General features: G+C 36.9%; 1 protein-coding gene across 3 annotated transcripts in view; it reads right to left on the bottom strand.

Moving 5' to 3' along the window:
- The window catches only part of LOC134741042 (tensin-1), a 173,567-nt gene that overhangs the window by 147,181 nt on the left and 3,371 nt on the right, over nt 1–23,015 (bottom strand). Inside the window, exon 1 of one of the 3 annotated variants that reach the window (XM_063673784.1) lies at nt 12,842–12,928. The exons of 1 other annotated variant lie outside the window; for it this stretch is intronic. In XM_063673784.1, coding sequence (XP_063529854.1) covers nt 12,842–12,913 — 72 coding nt within the window. In that variant the 5' untranslated portion in view covers nt 12,914–12,928. Of the gene's footprint in view, nt 1–10,568; nt 10,739–12,841; nt 12,929–23,015 lie in introns of those variants that run through there. One more of the 3 variants, XM_063673783.1, reaches the window with a different exon arrangement.

Raw genomic sequence — 23,015 nt, 5'->3', positions numbered from 1 at the left:
CACAAATTACATAATTGAACACGAATAGAATAAAGCACACATTTCTTGTGATGCATCGTGCTTGGCATACAAAGTTGACTCTTCATAATTGTAGTTACTTAAGTTTACCGGTGCTGAACTAATAATATAGTATTGTTCTGAATGCTATTCTAAGTTTTATTTTTATCTGCGGATTTATTTTGCTGTGAAATACCTACATCATTAATTTGCTACTTGTTTCATAAAGTTAATTAGCCGGATTTACGTCTATGAAATTATGTTTAAAAACACAATTTTGTCGTAATTATTATTCAAAGCAACGTGTCCATCAATATTCAATAATGAATTAATCAAAATTGGGCATCAATGCTATCGGGTTCCTTTTAAGTAGGTACGCATACACTAACGCTGTCCAAACATTCCGTCAAATGTACACTATGTGTGCTATGGTGAGTAATGCTCGCTCTGAGCCGAACAATGCGCGACAAAGCGCTCAGTCTGTCATCAGTTGAATGTGAAGTAATCTCGTTCCCATCGGCCGGCGCAGGCGCAGTGGTCCTGGAGCCGCAGGAATGTGCCGTAAATCATCTCGTTTATCCGTACCCGCTAGGGTTGTCGCCGTTATTTGTGAAGTCGAGGCTTCAAGTAGACGATGTTGAAGATATATAGCATTCAGGTGTTTGGTTAAACATTTGAACATTGTTTGAACATTACTTATTTATTGTGAGGTAAACAATTTCATTGGTGTAAGTTTTCTGAATTGAGTATAAAATTATTGCATTAAGTACCTATAACAATTTTACTACCTACCTATTTACGTCCTTAATTGATTTGAAACTGTGTCTAAAGATTATCCCTACGTGATAAATCTTCCGACAGCCCTAATAGATTCCCGCATATTTAGTTGCAGTCACATCGCGTTGCATTCAGCCATATTATATCAATGGGCAATTTAATTTATTTACTCTTCCCATATTGAGAGACATAGTACCTAACTATGGTAAGAATCATTTGCAAGCAGAAGAAAACAAATCCGATTAACTGATATAGGTATCAGTCATTACACAAGCAAGATAAAATTTTAAAACTTATTGCTAGTAAGTAATTGACGTTAAGGCTAATCTGTATGCACATTGTACGTAAGAAACTATCATGACTTCCAGCAGTTCACGGCACACGTGACGACAATAAACAAACAGAATGCCGTCCAAAACTTATGCAATATAGAAACTGTATACAGATTTACGAGTTCCTATAAATAGTTGACGATTTAATATTGAAAGTGCGCGGGGTGACAGTCGTATCTGTGATTCGAATAACAATAGTAGTAGGTACGTATATTTATTGTAATATAACATTTGTTTAGGAAGCGCCCAGATCCTTGCGACGCCTGTCCTAAATTCGCAAAACGACCGCCGGTCGCAGGATGAATAACTTTGGTGGAGTGGTTACTAAGTTTGCGCTTCCCTGCTTTGGATTGAAAGGCACGTAAAACCGGTGATTCTTCTTCCAGTCCTTAAACCAGTTAAAGGCTTTCAGGCAGCTTAGAAACATGTAAAGAGAGCTCTAAAACTCACTGGAAAAGTAAAATCCCAGTAAGTTATTCTTGTTTCTCCCCATAAATAAGCTCGAACGTACACGGTAATAGCTTTCCTAAATAAAAAATCGCTTACGTCAGTTTTTGGAATTAAATACTCGTTGGAGCCCTAGTTACCTTTAACAGGAAAGGGGACGGCCGCTTCTCCATACAAACGTAGTTCCCATTTTCCTCTGGATATTAACATTATGGAATAGTACATTTCAATGCTAGTGCCGAAAGTATGTCATTACTTCACGAGTACTGAGATATCTCGGTACTCGTGAAGTAATGACATACTTTCCGCACTAGCATCGAAATGTACTATTGCATAATTTGATGTACTTACATATATTAGCCATATGAGCACCCTTCGTTTCACTTTATGTATATAAAGGCGATTTCGCGCGGTCGTCCCTTTTCGTCTTAAGTTATTTTAAGGCGCAACCTATCAGATATTTTAAACTTTTAACGTGCTCATTATTTGCATTGTTCTCAGAATGGTCTGTTTTTGACTCGAATTTACACCATTAATTAATATTATCTATCACAGTAATCAATATAGGTACCTAACTGACAAGGAAGGTTATCTGAACTGGCTATCGCCCGTATTATTTTACTCTCTATGACAGGCTGCACCGAAATCATTTGTTACTGCGCCCGGCCAACGGATCAATGCTTCTGTGTAATGAAGCAATTTTGGTATTATTCGGATCGGTGTGGTGGCGTTGGTGCGAGACCGTGTCATTATATTACCGCTCTATTATCCGAAATGGCTTATATTCATTGGATTTTCGGACTTTGTGGTTGTTTTCATTTTTAAGCTGCTACTATGTTCGCGGCGCGGCGTGATGTCGATATCGATATTGTCAACGCAACAATCGTGATTGGCAATGAAATCCGAAACGGCCACAGCATTTCCAGATAAGAATAAAAACACGCGGCTCTAACTCGTGTAGGTACCTCAAAACCACGCAATTTTTGTACGTGTTTTTGTATTTTACCTAACCTAACCTAAGAAATATGATAAATAAAGATATAATATAACACCAAAATATAATATAATTACGTTACAATGTTAAGGTAAACCTGCACCTTAAGTACTTAATGGCAAAAATATTACACAAAAAATATGAAAATAATATGTCACCTTTTCTTAGAAAACTCACTAATTTCAAAAGGTTTTGTTAAAAAAACGTGCGAGTAAATAAGTAGGTCTACATAAAATAAGTATTCTAGCAAAATATACCTTTGGTTAAAATAGATGTAGGAAGAAAACCAGTAACTGCATTTACATATGTATGCAAAGTACCGTAAAATGGGGTGAGTATGAGCAAAACTGACATTCAAACCTCGATAACATTTTATTTTTACATATGCAAACTGAATAGTGTATATAAAAAGTGTTCCGGAAGTTTGTATTTTAGTTTTTGTTTTATTTTGGGTAGTTCCATTTCATAACTTTGACGATAAACAGGAAAAACCACCTCACCCCGTAGTCCAGACTTTTATTAGGGAAGTGGGCAGACGGTTGCGGGAGAGTGGTCATGACCCTCGCTCCGGGTCGTTCCTTTTGCAAAGGTTGTCCATCGCTGTTCAACGTGGCAACGCGGCGAGCGTGATGGGCTCCTTTGCATCTGGAGGGGCGCGGGGCGCATTTTGTGAATAGTTTCTGTGTTTGTTAGGTTCCAATTTAGGTTAAGATTTTTGTAATGTTTTATTTTGTATGAAGTGTATGTATGTATTGTGGACTTAATAAATAAATTTATACATTTTAAATTGGAATACATTATTTTTGTAGCAGTAGCCCTAAAAACCTATCTCACCCTCCTTTCAAACCTTCTCTCCCCATTCATAACCCAACTCTCCCCGCGAACCCTACTCACCCCATTTTACGGTATATCTAATCTAGTAAGAAAAGAAAGGTAGAATATAGTTAACCTGTAATTACAGTTGGTACACAGTTGACTTAGAATTTTTAGGTAATACCGGGTGTGGCCTGTAACACGAGCAAATAATTAAAACATAAAATGTACTCCTCAAACGGTGACACTTTTTTCAATCACTTTTAAAAATTGTAAAGGCTTTAGACTTCCTATTTTTCATACAAAATAAATATTCTCTTCAATGTACGCCATTATCATTTTGATTGACGTTGCTAAATTCACAATACATTGCATCTTAGAATAAACTATAAAGTGTATTGAAAATCGAGTTATTTTTAGGGTTCCGTACCTCAAAAGGAAAAAACGGAACCCTTATAGGATCACTCGTGCGTCTGTCCTGTCACAGCCAATTTTCTCCGAAACTACTGGACCAATTAAGTTGAAATTCGGTATACATATGTAAGTTTGTGACCCAAAAACGGACATGTAACGTAAACAAATGAATTTTAAACATCGGGTCCACAATGACAAAATTAAAAAGTAAAGTTTTTCCAACTATACCGTATTACATATCAAATGAAAGAGCTCATTGTGAGAATCTCAAATATATTTTTTATAATTTTAGGATAAACAGTTTAGAAGTTATTCAAGAAAATAGGCAAAAAATGACCGTTCCCCCCTTTATCTCCGAAACTACTGGGTCTAAAATTTTGAAAAAAATACTCAAATTAGTTCTTTACCTATAGATCACAGCAAAACCTATTATAAATGTGCAGTCAAGCGTGAGTCGGACTTAATTACTTAGTTTTTGATCCGACCCCTACGGGTTTTTTAAAGATGTTTCACATAAAAAATACATTGTTTAAATTGTGTAATGTACGGAACCCTTGGAACGCGAGTCCGACTCGCACTTGGCCGGTTTTTTTAAAAGTCGCTGAACGAATGTTGGTCAGTGTTAGAAATAGAGCCTACAGTTGAATTTTTTGCTCGTATCACAGGCCACACCCGGTATAATAGGCAATTAAAACTACAATCATTCAACTAAAACAAAATGAATTATCTACAATATATTTTATTGTTTTTTATCAATGATACACAAACGCAAACTTTTGTTAAAATTATCATCAATATGCCGCAATAAAAATGTTTGTTAACGTATTTTTGGATCACCTGTAAAATTCTAGTGAATTGAAGACATAGCAACAATATATTATTTTATAACGAACCGATAATAATTCGTTTAAAAACAGCATGGTATCTGTCAATCTGAATCAATAACGCGCTACAGTCTCATCCATCGGCAATAGTGAATCGAACAATAACGTCTATAATACATAGCGGGGTTAATTAGGTGGATGCGTCAAAAGCGCCGCCGCTGAAAGGCTCCATTGTACAGGCGGCGCGCGCGCACGCAGATGCTCCTAATTAACTTATAAATGTTGGATAGATAAAGTACGAGTGTATACACTAACACAATAGCGCCACCACAAGACTTGAGCACGGCAGCAGTATCACAGCGATCAGTATTTTAACTTACAAATTTAATTTTTTTAGACAAAAGGCAACCAACAATCTGCAATCTTATCGCTATGATTAGGTGGATTTCTGAGATTAGCGAAACCGAGAGCTACCTACTACTACTACATTATATTAGTAACAAACAAATGAAACACGGTCGAATGTAACAAGACGAGACGAAAGATGCTGTGCTCTTGAAATAATGTAAACAGTGCTCACTTGTGCATATACGCTGTGCCGAACTCTCAAACGCGGTCAAGATACTGATTATTTACAGCAATTGTACTGTGCCTTTAGTATTTGCTCAGTAGCCCAAGTAGGTATGTGAGTAAATAAGATGCACGCACTCCTGGTTAAGAATACCACGTCCAGTGAACACTCAGCATCTGTATTTGAACAGAGCAGATTGCTTTAATGTGGGCCATATTATATAAATATAGCTCATGCATTACGTTCCTTCAGGTACTTACTCGTTTCGTAATCTGTAATGGATTTGTTAAGAAAATTAACTATAGGTAGTGAAAAACAGTTACTTTATACAGCCTACAAAGAAAGAACAGAGCAGACTGAGCAGACTAGGTAACCTATTACCTATAGGATTTAATATAAGTAGAGACAATAAATAAGCAATAACTTTCCACAACAAAATCGTAGAAAAAATAGTGGGAAAAATGTTATAAGTGAGTATTGTAATAAAATTAATGTAATAATTTAAGGAGTTATTCCTTAAAGGAGGAGATTATTTTTCAAAGCTTAGTAAGCAAAAAAAAAAGAACGCACGATAAATCGTTAATTTATTTATTTTAAGTACAAAAAATAGTATTTTACAGCCTAATATTTCTTAAATGCCTACCTTGAAAAAAAGTTTTAGACGCTCTTGATATTTTTGCAATACCTATTCAATACACTGATGCGATAAACTAATATTATTTTTGTCCACTTAAGCTATAGACCTACTTAAATAATATACTTATAGACAAACTAACAGCCATATTGAAATAACACAAGGGCTCCTTATTGAATGAAAAATCTTTTTCAAAAAACAAATCTACAAGTAAATGTAAATACTTAGTTTGCAATTTCGTGCAAATAACTCGAATAAAAACAAATTACAAACGACCCGATTCGAACAATGCTTAAAGGTAGTCACAGCGGTACGATACCGATCCGTCAGCGTCAAAAGTAACGTTTTTTGGTTGAAAAAATGAAGTAAAGTAAAATACGAAACAATAAAGAAGCCAGTAGGTATTTAATAAAATGATCAGTGGGCAGGTCGGTGGGTATGTAATGTTGGTGACAATGAACTTGCCGGCGGCGCCTGCGCCGTGGGCGCTGCACTTGCTCTTGCGCAAGCGTTTGGGAAGCGGCTCGGCTCGGCTGGGCATGCGACATCACACTAGTCGCATTAGCATTCTACCGTTAACTTCGTTGCATCCAAGGGCGCCCTAGACTTAACGCTTGTAGTAAAATAACCGCAGCCTACTTATGACAATCTATACCCGTTCAATTATTACCTACTTTCAGGTCGTATATGAGACGTCGTCAATCGTCTGTCAGTCACAACTGATTGTACAACAACAAACTTGTTCACCTACAAAATAAACTAATTAGCCTTAATAAAGGTATCAGTTCACGCGTCTAAGTAATGTACTCGTCTGTCTTTAACCAGGATTGTTGTTGATGGCCAATAGGGAGTAATACTGCTATGTCCTGTCGCCAGAAGCAGCACTAGCACAAACCGTAAACCATAGAATGAATATATAGACTATATAGAGTAACTTATATTATAAACTATCCCTTAAACAGTTTCTTGACATTGATGCATTGCAGATGCATGCATGCGGTTTGTTTACAGTTTGTACGCAGAGTTTTGCGTAATATTCCCTATTTTTTTTACTATGACATAGATTCCGTGATATAAGCGACTTTCTGAAAAAAAACGTTATATTTTATTTTTAAGCTTTCTTTTTAAATATTTAATTAAAAATAATAAATAAATAAATAAAATAAATAAATAATATTTTACAAAAAAGAACTTGGTATGTTTTGAAAAATATTTTTATTTAAAACACGTGAATATGATATATTTTTAGAACCGGCTCAGAATGCCCTTTCATTGAATACCGCACACGATAGGTTTCTGAACAATTCTTTTTTATAATTTCAAAACTAACACGGGACTTAATCGCGTACAAACTTACGTTTATCTGCAAAACCCGCGCGGCAAGAAGATGTTGATACAATTCCTCGCCAGTCTGCCTGTCACCACGAACGTAACGTCACGTTCGAAACGTCAGGACATAAATAAACGTAAGTTTGTACGCGATTAAGTCCCGTGTTAGTTTTAAAATTATGAGTGAAAATCGTGTTAGTTTAAATCAGTATATTTTTTTTTTGCAAAAAAGAGGACGTCATAATTAACTCCTCCTTTTTTTTTTGGTGCTTCGGGTCAAATTGATTTATATGGATTAAAGATCAATCGTGCCGATTTAACGCCATTTGCAGCGTTTTTTGACGAACCGCTAGCACTAATGCGAGTATTGTATTCTTTGATGGTTATGGTCTGGATTTTTAATCGGCCGCGAATGTTTAACACCTTAAGTTCAAAAATTAATACTGTTTGATACTTAATGGGAGCGTGTCGAGTAAAAGACTACCTTTAATAAATATTTATTCACTCTAATAAGTAGGTACCTACTACCTATATACATATACCTACTATGTTACGTAGGAAAGTGCCTACAACAATAGCTGTAGCTATTTAATGGCAAGCAATAAATATTTAATAACCAGCTCTTGATAAGCGAATAGAATGGCACTGCTATTTGGAATTACGCTTTACTATTTCTTTACATAAGTAGGTATGGTAGGTAGAGAGACCAAGAAAAGTCTGCAGAGATTTTGACAGCTCACGCAGTGCAGGTGTCATTTTAAACATCAAACTTCTGAAATTATGACGAATAAATGTGGTATTTTCTATAAAAAGGGACCTTATTGTCGATAGCGTTTACGCCATTAAATATAAACGATGCTCCGATATAAATACAATGCCGCGCGACGCTGTGCGGCGTAAGCGCCATCGACAATAAGGTCCCTTTTCATAGAAAATGCCCTAAATAACACTGGCACTGCGTGTGCTGTCAAAATCTCTGCAGATTTTTCTTGGTCTAACTCTACTGCTTATAGTGCGACATAAAATAGTAGAAATTAAATAAAACTTTCCATACTAGATTGTTGCCATGTTTAAGCATTTTATGTCAAAAATCTGACAGTTACGTAGGAAGCGGCGCCCTCATTTACGGAGTCGGACTATACTTGCCTGATAGAAGCTATTGTTGTGTCGCTAATTTATACGTAAATTTTAAATGAAGTAAATGTCAGAACAGACGAAGTAGTTATAGGCAAGTACTCTACCTCAAACAAGTACAATAATTACCCAACTTAAGTCTAAGCATAGTCGATATTAGTGAGTGCCGATAATACTGGCCTAGCCATGTAATGTAACCATACATTGTAGTTACCCTTAAACATAGCCCTTAAACGAACGAATGTTCTGACATGATTGCATAGATATTTATCACAACGCTAAAACACTTAAAAATATCTTAGTGACGATTATATTTCATTAAAAATAACGTCGCTGTCGAGATAGATTTGTAATAATTTTAATTTATTAATAATAATCTAAAAAACTAAATAAGTCAAGTTAAGAAAGATTTATGAATTGTCTTATTGGAATTAACCAAAGCCAAAAGATACAACTCATTTTAAAATTAAAAAGGCATTCAAGCTTAGTCACGGAAAATATGAAGACAAAAAGAGTTGTACAAAGATTGTATTGTAGGCATTGTAGCGAGCAGCACCAAGCTTAATGTGGATCGACGGCGGTGGTCGCTCGCGGCCCTGCACCAATTATATTTCATTGTGTTTATTAGGGCTGGAGCTCGCGTGGGAATTCAGGATACCCGACCTAGAAATCCCTTTAAGATAGAAAAAGCTGCAAGAGCGCACATTCTACTCTTGATCTAATCCCAATCTAGTCCTAACTCTACCGTATCAGCGCAATGCATTCGCACGCCTTGTTTAGCATTAGTGGATAGGTACAAGTTTAGAGTTAGACCAAGAAAAGATTGCAGAGATTTTGACAGCACACGCAGTGCAGGTGTCATTTTAAACGTCAAACTTCTATGAAATTATGACGTATAAATAACACACGCAGTGCCACGTGTGCTGTCAAAATCTCTGCAGACTTTTCTTGGTCTTCTTGGCTATTCTAGTATCCTATCCATACATATCAAAACGGTTATCGATACGAAACGTCAAAACAGTATGTTTTTTTAATATCCCTACCCTACCCTACCCCACCCTACCCTACCCTATCTGTACCACACCGAGTACTGGCCTCCGCAATACAGGCTTGCCTAGTGCGGGGACCACCGATACCGAGTTTGCATCGCACGTTAAGATAAGTTTCTTACATAGTAAATTAGTGAATAAGTCTGTAAATATAGGTACTTAATAAGTTTACTGTACCTATTTATCTTAAATTTTTTTTTTTTTTTTCATTTTTAATATAAACCGCACGACATTTGATCTCGAGTGACATGAGAATAGGGACTTCATTCGTTTGTCTATAGTAAAAAAAATCATTCGTCTTAATGGAAAATCGAATGAGGGCTAACGCGTATGAATTCGCCGCTAGGGGCGCTAGTGTAGATGGTGGTCTTTTCCATAGTTCGAAATGTCAAATGGAACTTGTCACGTCAATGACTGACAGCTGTTTTTTAGTCTTTTGGACCACCATCAACAGAGGCGCCAACTGGTGAGCAAAAAAACGATAGCCCTCATTGCCACCATTACTGTTGTCATTTGTTTGTTGGTTTTTTGCTGTTACGAAAGTAGAATTGTGAAAAGTTGTTTGTAATTTACATTTTAGTTGAAAATATGAGTCTTAGTTTGTTTCTGTATATGTTCAAAATTATTTTTTATTGCGTTATTTTAATATTTATAGTCTACAGATATTTTACAAGTAGCACTAGTAGCAATGCAGGTCATTTTCCTACGGCTTCTGAACCTATCTTAAAGTACTTATGATGTGTGTGTAGAATGTAGATAAAGTAGCATGCAACTGTACATAATTAGGCCTTAAAATATTCGTGTGATTCTGTTATGAAACTCGCTGACGCTCGTTTCATAAAACCACACTTGTGTTTTGGACCCTCTTATTATGTATCAGTTGCATAAACTACTATTTATTACGGGTAAATACATAGTACGGGTAATCCTGTTTTACTGTCCATGTGGGTATAGCCGCTTTATAACCAATTGACACTTGAGTCAATAATGGTACAACAGATACAAGCGAAGTGAGGCCTAATGTACACTTAACCGAATTAGTTATAAGTGTTATAACTCGCCAATTACTTTAACTTCAAAACATTGATCTATTATCGATGTACTCTTAGCTAATTATTAATCTAATATATTTATTCCTGTTACTCTACTTGTTCTTTATTTGATGTCAGCTGCGCTAACTTAACTTTGAGTAAAAGGCAGGTTAATTCACCTATGACTCCTAGGTTAAGCGGAAATATGGATGCCATATTCACCTGAATTAGGTGCAGCGGCCCACTGACTCTGCAGGTCGGTGCTGGAGGTTGGTATCCCCAGAAACAATTCCACGGCATTGTGTAGCATTTCTTAACTCGCACTTTTCCCACTAAGTTTTAACTACATTTTGGAAATAATGAATCAGAAATATCGTTTAAGATTATTTATTTTTTAATCACCGAAGTGATTATAATTTAAGAGGCATTGTTGTTGAAGACGATATCGCAGTAACTATCGAATGTGTCGTTCGCCTATGGACCGCCGCTAGGAGCGGCCGACCGGGAGCACGGGCGTATTTTAACTGACTCGGGCCGGTACGGTAGAGCCCCGCGGTTGATACCATATAGTCCATATATCACAAACTTTACCTTGTTAACTTAACTGCTGCACTCAATTTCGCGTGGGTACTTTGTTCTTTGTAGAAGATTGAGGTGTAATTCAGATTAGAATAATCGAACCTGAATCCAGCTCTCGATAACAGAAGGAAAATCTCTTTAAAATAGCGGTTCGGTTTTCTGCCTGTGTTTGAATTCAACTTTTTACGAATTTTTCTATGATTTTAAAAATGAAAAATGGACGAATTGTTTTAAGATGAAAGGTTTTATTAGTAGTTAGAAAAAGGCGAGAGATACCTAACGATAAGATTAATTCATCCAACCTAGTATACTTAAGTATTGAGGAGCTCTATATTTATTTACATACCAAGTGATTATTAGCCACCATAACGGGCTATGAGAATCTGAGCCCCAATTTAATCAGCTTTCGTACTTTCTTACCAGAAATAGGTACCTAAGTATGTGCTATTCCCGACTTCTCTGTATTATGTAACAATGTATTGTTTGTGTGTATTGGGAATTATTATACACAAACAGTAACGGTGTTGAAACTAACAAAAGAAAGGAAATGATAAGTTAAATTTGCACAAATAGGATTGAAACAGTGAGACTTTTTGCTTATCAACTGATTGATGGCACACCCTATGGTGATGGCGGAAACTACAGGTAACAGGCTAATTGGCAAGAGCTGCCCATTTCAATGGGTGCCACTTCGGTCACGCGCCGGACCCTCATAAATAAAGATCCATTGTCAACCAGAAAATAAAACCAAAGTTTTTAGTGACACGGACACTTAAATCAATGTCGCAATGGTTTAACATAAAATTCGTTATCTTAGAGGTATGTTTATGTTTTTATGCTATACGCATTCGTGAGCTATATTCTGTACGATATGGCTTTTATGGATATGACATTAACATGCATACAGCACTTTAAGTCCATTAAACAAATCTGGAGGATTACGTCGGCTACTTGCTTTATCTCGGCGCGCTCTCAAAGTCAAGCTTTCGATTTGGATTGTAGGACACTTCGGATGAGCGATACAGTTGTAGAAGACGCTGTTACGTGTTGTAGAGATATTTAAACATGACTTACAGGACCAAATATTTGTCTTTTGATATAAAAAAAATATTTCACAAATTGTGTTCTTTATGTTCAAAAACAATTCTTATTCTAGGTAAATAATGTAATTCATAATAATTCATAATTCATAAATTTATTTCATAGAATATGGTATATACAAATACCAAAGTATTTGGTATGCTAAATATATATCCTTGCTATATAATTGTTTCATATTTGCTGTAAAAAAAATTTCAAGTGTTTTTCTAATGTTAAAAAAACGAGGTTTAATTTTTTAATTATTTATTCACAGCTAGCTACTTCAATAGAGGTTTTGTTTCTAAATTCGATAAGTTACTAGCTAAACAGTTTTTGTTTGCCGTGACGTGACTGCTGAATAAACGTAGCGGATTTAAAGTTCAACGCCAATTTGCACATAAAAAATACAAACACCTGCTTTGGTGGGCATGAAGGATTAAGAACTGATGGACATGGAAATTCGTACAATACTTATGCTTTAAATACAGTATAGGTATGTATGTAGGTTAGGTCCCGATCGCTGTTGTCGTGCATTAGAGAAGCATTTTACTAAATAGATGATTTTACTAGACTTATATTGACCATAATATAGGTATAGACCGTGATTAGGTACCTTTTGTATTGTTTATGAGCTCCCGATATTAACCGTGAACTAACCGTGAATCATTCAAAACAAAACTTAGATGATTTTAGTTTTTATATGTATTTTAAATCTATGTTGTGTATTAAATAAATGATTTAAAAAAATATTAGCTCTCAATAACCCAAACCCAAGTCCTAAATTTCTATCAAATGGTAAAGTAAAGAAAATGAAATTGCAAACACAAAAAACAAACCTCATAGTGTAGAGGCGGGATAGCAGGCGACGGCCGCTGCCGCACTTGCGACCACGGACAATTCCAGGGCATTCCTAATAACTCGCTAACTTCTCGCTTTCTGACCTCGAAGTTTTATTTCCATTTTTATTTACACTTTATAGCATGCCATTTAAATCCTCGTGAAAACACAATAACGGCAATTTTCATACATTTTATGCACCAACATGGTCAGTCAATCCCTAAGCTTTATTTGTAAATACTACGTAATCAGTTATACGGTTTATTGCGTGAGTTTAAGGGTATTACGCGTGCAACAGGATCGGTACGCACGCATGCGTGCGTGTCGCCGGCCGGCTACCTCGGGACTAGGTAGGTAGGCTCGGGACTCTGGGATCGGGACTTAGGGCGAACCCAAACCTTCCCGACGCCCCCGGGCTCGGCTTTTGAGCGCGCGCCACTTGTGAAGATACAATGGAACCATATTGTTATAATAAGTTGTTGTGATTATGACTGATACCTATGCGGTCAGCCCATGAAAATGTTGAGCACAGTTAGAATAGAACCTTGTCATCTTTAATTGATATTTCGCCTTCTAACTAACAGGCGTATTCTGATTTTAATAATAGGTTAGAAATTAGATCCATACCTAATTCTTAACCTGTTGTTAAAAACAGAATACGCCTGTAAGTAAGAATATTAATATGTGCCATTTTCAACCAAAAGGGTACTTATTGTCGCTTGTCAGTAAGGCGCTATTTCCATATAGCTTCAATTAGAAATCAACCTTATCAACAAGCGACAATGTGGTACCTTGGTTGAAAACGTCACATATAATTATTTATAGTAATTTTACTATGAGATCGGTAAGATGCTGCTGAAATTCAAATTACATTACATAGAGTCGGACCAAGCTAACTCTGCATGGCATTTGCAATGACAAAGTGTGGCAATGTCTTCATTCATTTCTATGAAAATATGATGATGTTTATAATGACATTCCCACATTTTTTTCTGTTTAAATAGGTGCAAAATTAGTTTCTAGAAATGGCAAAAAACCGGCTAAGTTTTAGAATTTCTAGATGAACCGCCGCCCTAAGAATTCCGTACCTTACATTTTTTTCTTCATATTCGACTCATTCTTAGCGCCACTGCACCATCCCACTAACCCTGGGTAACCGGGGTTAACCAGTTAAACCTGGAGTTACCATGGTTACCAGTATAATTTGACACTGGGTTAATGATCGTTTAACCGCTTAACCCCGGATTAGTGGGATGGTGCAAGTGGCGCCTATCCTGGTTTTTAGGATTTCGTACCTTTGAAAAACGGAGCCCTTATACCCAGCCTATTTGCTCCGAAAATACTAGACCAATTAAGTTGAAACGGTACATGTAACAACTCTGAAGTTTCAGGCGTCCATAGGCTATAGTGATTGCTTACCATCAGATAGGCCGTATGCTTAATTGTTTGCCACCGACGTGGTATAAAAAAAACATGCGTAATATGTAAGTCTGTGACCCAAAGACGGACGTGTAGCATAACATTTTTAAACATAGGGGCTTTTTTTGGGGGTAAATAAGTGAATAAATAATATATAGTGTATATCAAATAAAACGGCTCAACCTGAATTTTAAGATAAATAGTTTAGAAGTTACTGAAAATAGGCAAAAAATGACCATCCCCCTTTCCCATTATCTCCAAAACTACTATAATGGGTGTAAAATTTAGAAAAAAAAATACAAAAAAATTAATAAATAAAAATAAAAAAATAAATAAAAGAAAAAACAAAATGAAATTAAAAAAATAAGTAAAAACCGTAATAATTTATTTTCAGTTCTTTTTTAAAAAAAGGGAACCGCCTTCAAAAAACCAACCCACTGAAAAGCACAAAATAATTTTTGTATGCCCCACCCCCTATCCTTGTCCAACCCCTATCCCGTCGTAAAGCTAATTTCTGCCAAAAAGTAATTAATACCTAATAATAAGCAAATTAAAAACCATCTGGGTAATGACTTAGTTTTCGAAGGCGGTGCCAAACCAAAAAAAGACGTTTAGTTCTTGCACTACTAACTACTTCTCGTATTTCTTTTTCTATTTGGCAGCAAAGAAAGTTGGCACCGCCTTCAAAAACTAAGTCATTACCCGGATGGTTATATTAATTTGCTTATTATTAGGTATTAATTACATTTTGGCAGAAATTTGCTTTACGACGGGATAGGGACTGGACAAGGATAGGGGGTGGGGTATATAAAAATTATTTTGTGCTTTTCAGTGGGTTGGTTTTTTGAAGGCGGTTCTCTTTTTTTAAAAAAGAACTGAAATTAAAATATTACAGTTTTTACTTTTTTTTTGTTTGTGTTAGTTGTTTTTTGTTTAAATTTTTTATCATCTTTTATTATTTATTTATTTTATTTTCCTTTTTTTAGCGATTTATTTTAGATTTTGGGCTAAAATATTAGTTTGTTTACAGTTAGGTCCCCATTTAGTTTTGGGCTAGTAGGTACTCTAGTGTAGGCGATGGCCAACCTCGATAATTATTCGCGACGAAACTTTGACGTTTCGGTGCTAAACGATTTGTAAATGTAGTTAAGTATAGGTATTATGTTTCGTCCTATTGTAACTAAGATTTAGTTTACCTAGACACTCCCACTCCCAGTCCCAGTCCCACTCCCATTCCGTTCCAGGCTCCAGGACTCTGACTGACTCCGACTCCTACGCCCACTCGCACTCCCACTCCCACTACCACTATTTCATCTTATCACAAAATTTCATCTAAATCGGTTTCAGCAAATCAAAGACGATAGGTATATCGATAGCAGCGCCACCTACCGGGTCAAACCATCCATGTATACTTAAACCTTCTCCAGAATGTAAGAAACACTTTTCTCAAAACCGCATCAAAATCGGTTCAGCTAAACGCGAGATAATCGCGAACAAACATACATACATACACACAAACATACGGGTCAAACTGAGAACCTCCTTTTTTAAGGCGGTTAAAAAAAAGTTGATCGATCCATCTGCAACATAGGCACACGACGACGAGTCGGTTAACCAAAACAGTTGATGCCTGTTTCCCCAAACCTTAGTTCCACTAGGTACAGTCAGGGTTCAGCATCAGCTCTATCTTGGGTACTGCCTCCCAAGTGCTCAACAAGACGTGTTGGATGACCAAGACAGCGTGTGCCTATGTTGCTCCAAACCTTAGTTCCACTAGGTACAGTCAGGGTTCAGCTCTATCTTGGGTACTGCCCTCCCAAGTGCTCAACAAGACGTGTTGGATGACCAAAACAGCGTATGCCTATGTTGCACCAAACCTTAGTTCCACTAGGTACAATCAGGGTTCAGCATCAGCTCTATCTTGGGTACTGCTCTCCCAAGTGCACATCAATACGTGTCGGAAGACCAAAACAGCGTGTGCCTATATTGCACCAAACAGGGTTCAGCATCAGCTTTATCTTGGGTACTGCTCTCCCAAGTGCTCATCAAGATACCTATGTTGCACGAAACGAGTTCCACTAGGTACAGCCAGGGTTCAGCATCAGCTCCATCTTGGGTACTGCTCTCCTAATTGCTCATCAAGACATGTCGGAAGACCAAAACAGCGTGTGCCTATGTTGCACTAAACCTGAGTTCCACTAGGTACAGCCAGGGTTCATCATCAGCTCCATCTTGGGTACTGCTCTCCCAATTGCTCATCAAGACGTGCCGGAAAACCAAAACAGCGTGTGCCTATGTTGCACCAAACCTGCGTTCCACTAGGTACAGCCAGGGTTCAGCATCAGCTCAGCTCTATGTATACTACAACCTTCTCCAGAATGTAACAAACACTTTTCTGAAAACCGCATCAAAATCGGTTCAGCCAAACGCGAGATAATCGCGAACAAACATACATACATACAAACATACGGGTCAAACTAAGAACCTCCTTTTTTTTGAAGGCGGTTAAAAAATAGATCTTCAATTTTAAATTACAGTAAAACCTACATAAGAAAGGTCAAGCGTGATTAGATCTTTAGAAAAAAAAAGTTCTAACAATACGTGAATACGGAACCCTTGTGGCGCGAGCCCCACTTGCACTTGGCCGGTTTTTAGGGTTCCGTACCCAAGGGGTTACAACGGGACCCTATTATACTAAGACTTCGCTGTCTGTCCGTCCGTCCCCGTCCGGCTGTCCCCAGGCTGTATCTTATGAACCGTGATATAGCTATAGATAGTTGAAATTTTCACAGATGATGTATTTCTGTCGCCGCTATAACAAAAAAAAAAACAAAAAATAAGTAAAAACTGTAATAAAAAATATTTATCAGTAAGGTTTTTACTCACTATTATTTTTAGTCGCTTTTGAAATATGTCTCACGATAGTTTAAGTGCGAAAAACTGTAATCATTTAATTTCAATTCTTTAAAAAAAAAAGGGAACCGCCTTCAAAAAACCAACCCACTGAAAAGCACAAAATAATTTTTATATACCCCACCTTAATCCTTGTCCAGTCCCTATCCCGTCGTAAAGCAAATTTCTGCCAAAAAGTAATTAATACCTAATAATAAGCAAATTAATAACCATCCGCGTAATGACTTAGTTTTCGAAGGCGGTGCCAAACCGGGTAAGATACAACTTTGCACCCTTGTATAACAACTAACTATTTATTATTTGTTATTTATAGCGGCAATAGAAGAACTCTGTGATAAGAACTGTCTACCTATAATGGTTTTTGAATGCCTTTTTATACCGAAGCACTAGGTCAAGTCAGAAAGCACTGTGCCAACCTTTGGAAGGAGGTATATGGTACCGAACTATACAGAACCGTTACAGTCTCCGTGGATAACCCAGTGCTCGCTTACACGACAAGACCTTGTGATAGCGATGAGACTCCGCTCTGAACACGTTCCTTCAAACAGATTTAAGTTCTGATAACCCTAATTGTGCTGATTGTGAAGTCTTAGAGGACGTTTACCACATTTTGATGGAATGTGTACGAGGGGAGCCGCTTCGTGCAACTTTTAACACTGGATTATGCAATGTCGTGCTGGCTAATCCCGATTCAGAACAAGCAAAATTACTTTATAAGACTTATAAATCGTGTATTAACTAAGTGTAACAATAATTATCTTATACCTAATGCTACTGTACTTTGCTACTGTATATGAATCGGAAAACCTGTATGTGTACAATCAATTATGATTATAAATAATGGTAGGTACAAGTGTAGACCTTTATAAAGCAAACCAGACTACGTCGTAGAGTCCCATCCAGAACATTTCAAAGTTACCTACCTACATATTCGATAGGTAACCAAAGAGACACTATAACCCGAACATCAATGCCCTCGACGAAAATAGCATATAATCTTGAACGTAGCTCTATCTTCATAATATGCAATATTACCTACATAATATGATAATCTGGCGGTCATGTCACTCTTGATAATGCCAAGCGCTGACATAGGTTCAAGTAGAACGGTTTCCCGAGGGTAATTTGTGGTGAGAATTAAATTCACCAATTTAATTCGGGCTCTCATATCGGGCAGAATATTGTATATAATTTCCTGATTTGTACGTTGGTAATATCCCTTACTATTATATATTCAGTAATCAGTAATTTATTGCTTTCATAGGTACAATAAGGTCTTACATTAAAATGGTGATCTAGCTATGAACCCTGCAAGGGCACTGCAAATTGAGCACGTAACTTAATACTATAATATTACATAACATATCCCATATATATAAATTTAACATCATGAGAGGGGGGAGGCCTTTGCCCAGCATTATATTACTCATAGGTACTAGTAGCAGGGATGTTCATTCAACAAATTTAGGCCAATTTACGTGTAGGTAATTCCATCCAACTAACCTCGTCAATTAATTTACCTTATCGACGGTGAATACGTTGATTAGACCAATCAGTGAGTTCAGAAATGCCTAAGTAAACAATTTTGAAGTCATTGTTTTATCTAACTACTGACGCTATCTTGTGAAGTGGTATAATTGAATCATAAAAATAAGTCTTTAGTAAATAGGTACCTGTGTGTACCTACTTAATTACTAAAAAAACACACTGAAAGAAATGTTAGGTACCTACATAACAGTAGCATTTTGTTACTACTCATGAGGTCCTTATCTACACAAAAATTAGGACTTGCGAACTATGTGTTACACCGACCAACAGGTCGGTTTGTAACAACATAATTTTTAAGAAAAAAAAACCGACTTAAATGGGGGATGCCGCTGAAAGTTCACTTATTGTTGATGTGCACTCTTAGATTCCAGACAATGAAATGAAAAAGACAGCATATTTTGCCTAATTATGTAGAAAAGGAGGTAAAATCACCCACTTTTTAACCGACTTCAAGATTTCAAAGGAGGGGGTTCTCATTTCGCTTGTTTTTTTTTAAATGTTTGTTACTCCATAACTCCGTCATTTCTGGACCTATTTTGAAAATTCTTTTTTTAATTGTAAGTATATATATACAGATTGGTCCCGTTTTTGTCAAAAAGCAGTTCTGATGATGGGATCCATGAGGAATCGAGGGAACTCCTCAAATGTTAAAGGCATACATATAGTGATTTTAGTATTTTCATCAACAAATCAAGCACTTACATTTAAAAAAGTGACATTTGATGAAGTGGAACTGCTGATGATGATCAGAATGGAACTATCCAATGACGCATAGTTCACGTTCGGCGATTTGTCCTCTTCGTTATGTTTGTTAAGCAAGTTAGGTTTTCAAGAAACATTTTTGTCAAGCTCGAGTTCTGATGATGGGATCCATGAGGAATCGAGGGAACTCCTCAAATGTGAAAGGCATACATATAGTGATTTTTGTTTTTTTATAAACAAATCCAGCACTTCCATTTTAAAAAGTGACATTTGATGAAGTGGAACTGCTGATGATGATCAGAACGGAACTCTTCAATGACGCATAGTTCACGTTTGGCGAGTTGTCCTCTTCGTTATGTTTGTTAAGCAAGTTAGGTTTTCAAGAAACATTTTTGTCAAGCTCGAGATCTGATGATGGGATCCATGAGGAATCGAGGGAACTCTTCAAATGTGAAAGGCATACATATAGTGATTTTTGTATTTTTATAAACAAATCCAGCACTTCCATTTTAAAAAGTGACATTTGATGAAGTGGAACTGCTGATGATGATCAGAATGAAACTCTTTAATGACGCATAGTTTACGTTTGGCGATTTGTCCTCTTCTTTATGTTTGTTAAGCAACTTAAGTTTTTAAGACATATTTTTGTCAAGCTCGAGTTCTGATGATGAGACCCACGAGGAACCGAGGGAACTCCTCAAATGTGAAAGGCATACATATAGTGATTTTTGTATTTTCATCAACAAATCCAGCATTTACATTTAAAAAAGTGACATTTCATGAAGTGGAAACTGCTGATAATGATCAGAATGGAACTCTTCAATGACACATAGTTCACGTTTGGCGATTTGTTCTCTTCCTTGTGGATCCAGATCTAAACTTGGACCCGGACTCGAACCCGGACCCGGGTCTGAACATGGGCCCCAACTCGGACCCGGACCCGGCCGAACTCTGACCCAAACTTGGACACGGACCCGGAGTCTGATCCGGACCAAGACCCGGACCCGGAAATGTTACTAGAAAAGTGGGTTAGGCGGGTGGTTGGGTTTTGAACTGCGATTCTCACAGAACAGAACTGTTATCAGAAAAGTAGGTTAGGTTAGAGCTGTGACCCTTACAAAAACGAAATGCTATCAGAAAAGTAGGTTAGGTTAGGTTAGAACTGCGACCCTTACAAAAACGAAATGCTACTAGAAAAGTGGGTAGTTTTACCTCCTTTTCTACATAATTAGGCAAAAGATGCTGTCTTTTTCATTTCATTGTCTGGAATCTAAGAGTGCACCATCAACAATAAGTGAACTTTCAGCGGCCCCCATTGAAGTCGGTTTTTTTAACCGACTTTAAGATTTCAAAGGAGGAGGTTCTCAATTCGGTGTTTTTTTTTTTAATGTTTGTTACTCCATAACTCCGTCATTTCTAGACCGATTTTGAAAATAATTTTTTTGGTTGTACGTATATACATACAGATTGGTCCCGGTTTTGTCAAAAAGCAGTTCTGATGATGGGATCCATGAGGAATCGAGGGAACTCCTCAAATTTTAAAGGCATACATATACTGATTTTAGTATTTTCATCAACAAATCAAGCACTTACGTTTAAAAAAGTGACATTTGATGAAGTGGAACTGCTGATGATGATCAGAACGGAACTCTTCAATGACGCATAGTTCACGTTTGGCGATTTGTCCTCTGCGTTATGTTTGTTAAGCAAGTTAGGTTCTCAAGAAACATTTTTGCCAAGCTCGAGTTCTGATGATGGGATCCATGAGGAATCGAGGGAACTCCTCAAATGTGAAAGGCATATATATAGTGATTTTTGTATTTTTATCAACAAATACAGCATTTCCATTTTAAAAAGTGACATTTGATGAAGTGGAACTGCTGATGATGATCAGAATGGAACTATTTAATGACGCATAGTTTACGTTTGGCGATTTGTCCTCTTCTTTATGTTTTTTAAGCAACTTAAGTTCTTAAGACATATTTTTGTTAAGCTCGAGTTCTGATGATGAGACACACGAGGAACTGAGGGAACTCCTCAAATGTGAAAGGCATACATATAGTGATTTTTGTATTGTTATCAACACATCCAGCATTTCCATTTTAAAAAGTGACATTTGATGAAGTGGAACTGCTGATGATGATCATAATGGAACTCTTCAATGACACATAGTTCACGTTTGACGATTTGTTTTCTTCCTTATGGACCCAGACCCAAACTTGGACCCGGACTCGGACCCGGACCCAGGTCTGGACATGGACCCCAACTCGGATCCGGACCCGGACTCGGATCCGGACCCAGACCCGGACCCGGAATTGCTACTAGAAAAGTGGGTTCGGTGGGTGGGTGGGTTTTGAACTGCGATTCTCACAGAACAGAACTGCTATCAGAAAAGTAGGTTAGGTAAGAACTGTGACCCTTACAGAAACGAAATACTATCGGAAAAGTGGGTTAGGTTAGGTTAGAACTGCGACCCTTACAGAAACCCACCTAACCCACTTTTTAACCGACTTCAAGATTTCAAAGGAGGAGGTTCTCAATTCGATTGTTTTTTTTTTATGTTTGTTACTCCATAACTCCGTCATTTCTAGATCGATTTTAAAAATTCTTTTTTTGATTGTAAGTATATACATACAGATTGGTCCCTTTTTTGTCAAAAAGCAGTTCTGATGATGGGATAGTAGTAGTAGTAGTAGTAAATCACTTTATTGTACAAAACAAAAATTGATAACATGAAATTCATATAAATTTAGGTACAAAGGCGATCCATGAGGAATCGACGGAACTCCTCAAATGTTAAAGGCATACATATAGTGATTTTAGTATTTTCATCAACAAATCAAGCGCTTACATTTAAAAAAGTGACATTTGATGAAGTGGAACTGCTGATGATGATCAGAATGGAACTCTTCAATGACGCATAGTTCACGTTTGACGATTTGTCCTCTTCGTTATGTTTGTTAAGCAAGTTAGGTTTTCAAGAAACATTTTTGTCAAGCTCGAGTTCTGATGATGGGATCCATGAGGAATCGAGGGAACTCCTCAAATGTGAAAGGCATACATATAGTGATTTTTGTATTTTTATAAACAAATCCAGCACTTCCATTTTAAAAAGTGACATTTGATGAAGTGGAACTGCTGATGATGATCAGAACGGAACTCTTCAATGACGCATAGTTCACGTTTGGCGATTTGTCCTCTTCGTTATGTTTGTTAAGCAAGTTAGGTTTTCAAGAAACATTTTTGTCAAGCTCGAGTTCTGATGATGGGATCCATGAAGAATCGAGGTAACTCCTCAAATGTGAAAGGCATACATATAGTGACTTTTGTATTTTTATAAACAAATCCAGCACTTCCATTTTAAAAAGTGACATTTGATGAAGTGGAACTGCTGATGATGATCAGAACGGAACTCTTCAATGACGCATAGTTCACGTTTGGCGATTTGTCCTCTTCGTTATGTTTGTTAAGCAAGTTAGGTTTACAAGAAACATTTTTGTCAAGCTCGAGTTCTGATGATGGGATCCATGAGGAATCGAGGGAACTCCTCAAATGTGAAAGGCATACATATAGTGATTTTTGTATTTTTAT

Source organism: Cydia strobilella, chromosome 4, assembly GCF_947568885.1.
Source record: "Cydia strobilella chromosome 4, ilCydStro3.1, whole genome shotgun sequence".
In the NCBI taxonomy this organism is placed as follows: Eukaryota; Metazoa; Arthropoda; class Insecta; order Lepidoptera; family Tortricidae; genus Cydia; species Cydia strobilella.
This window is presented reverse-complemented; position numbering and strand designations above follow the sequence as displayed.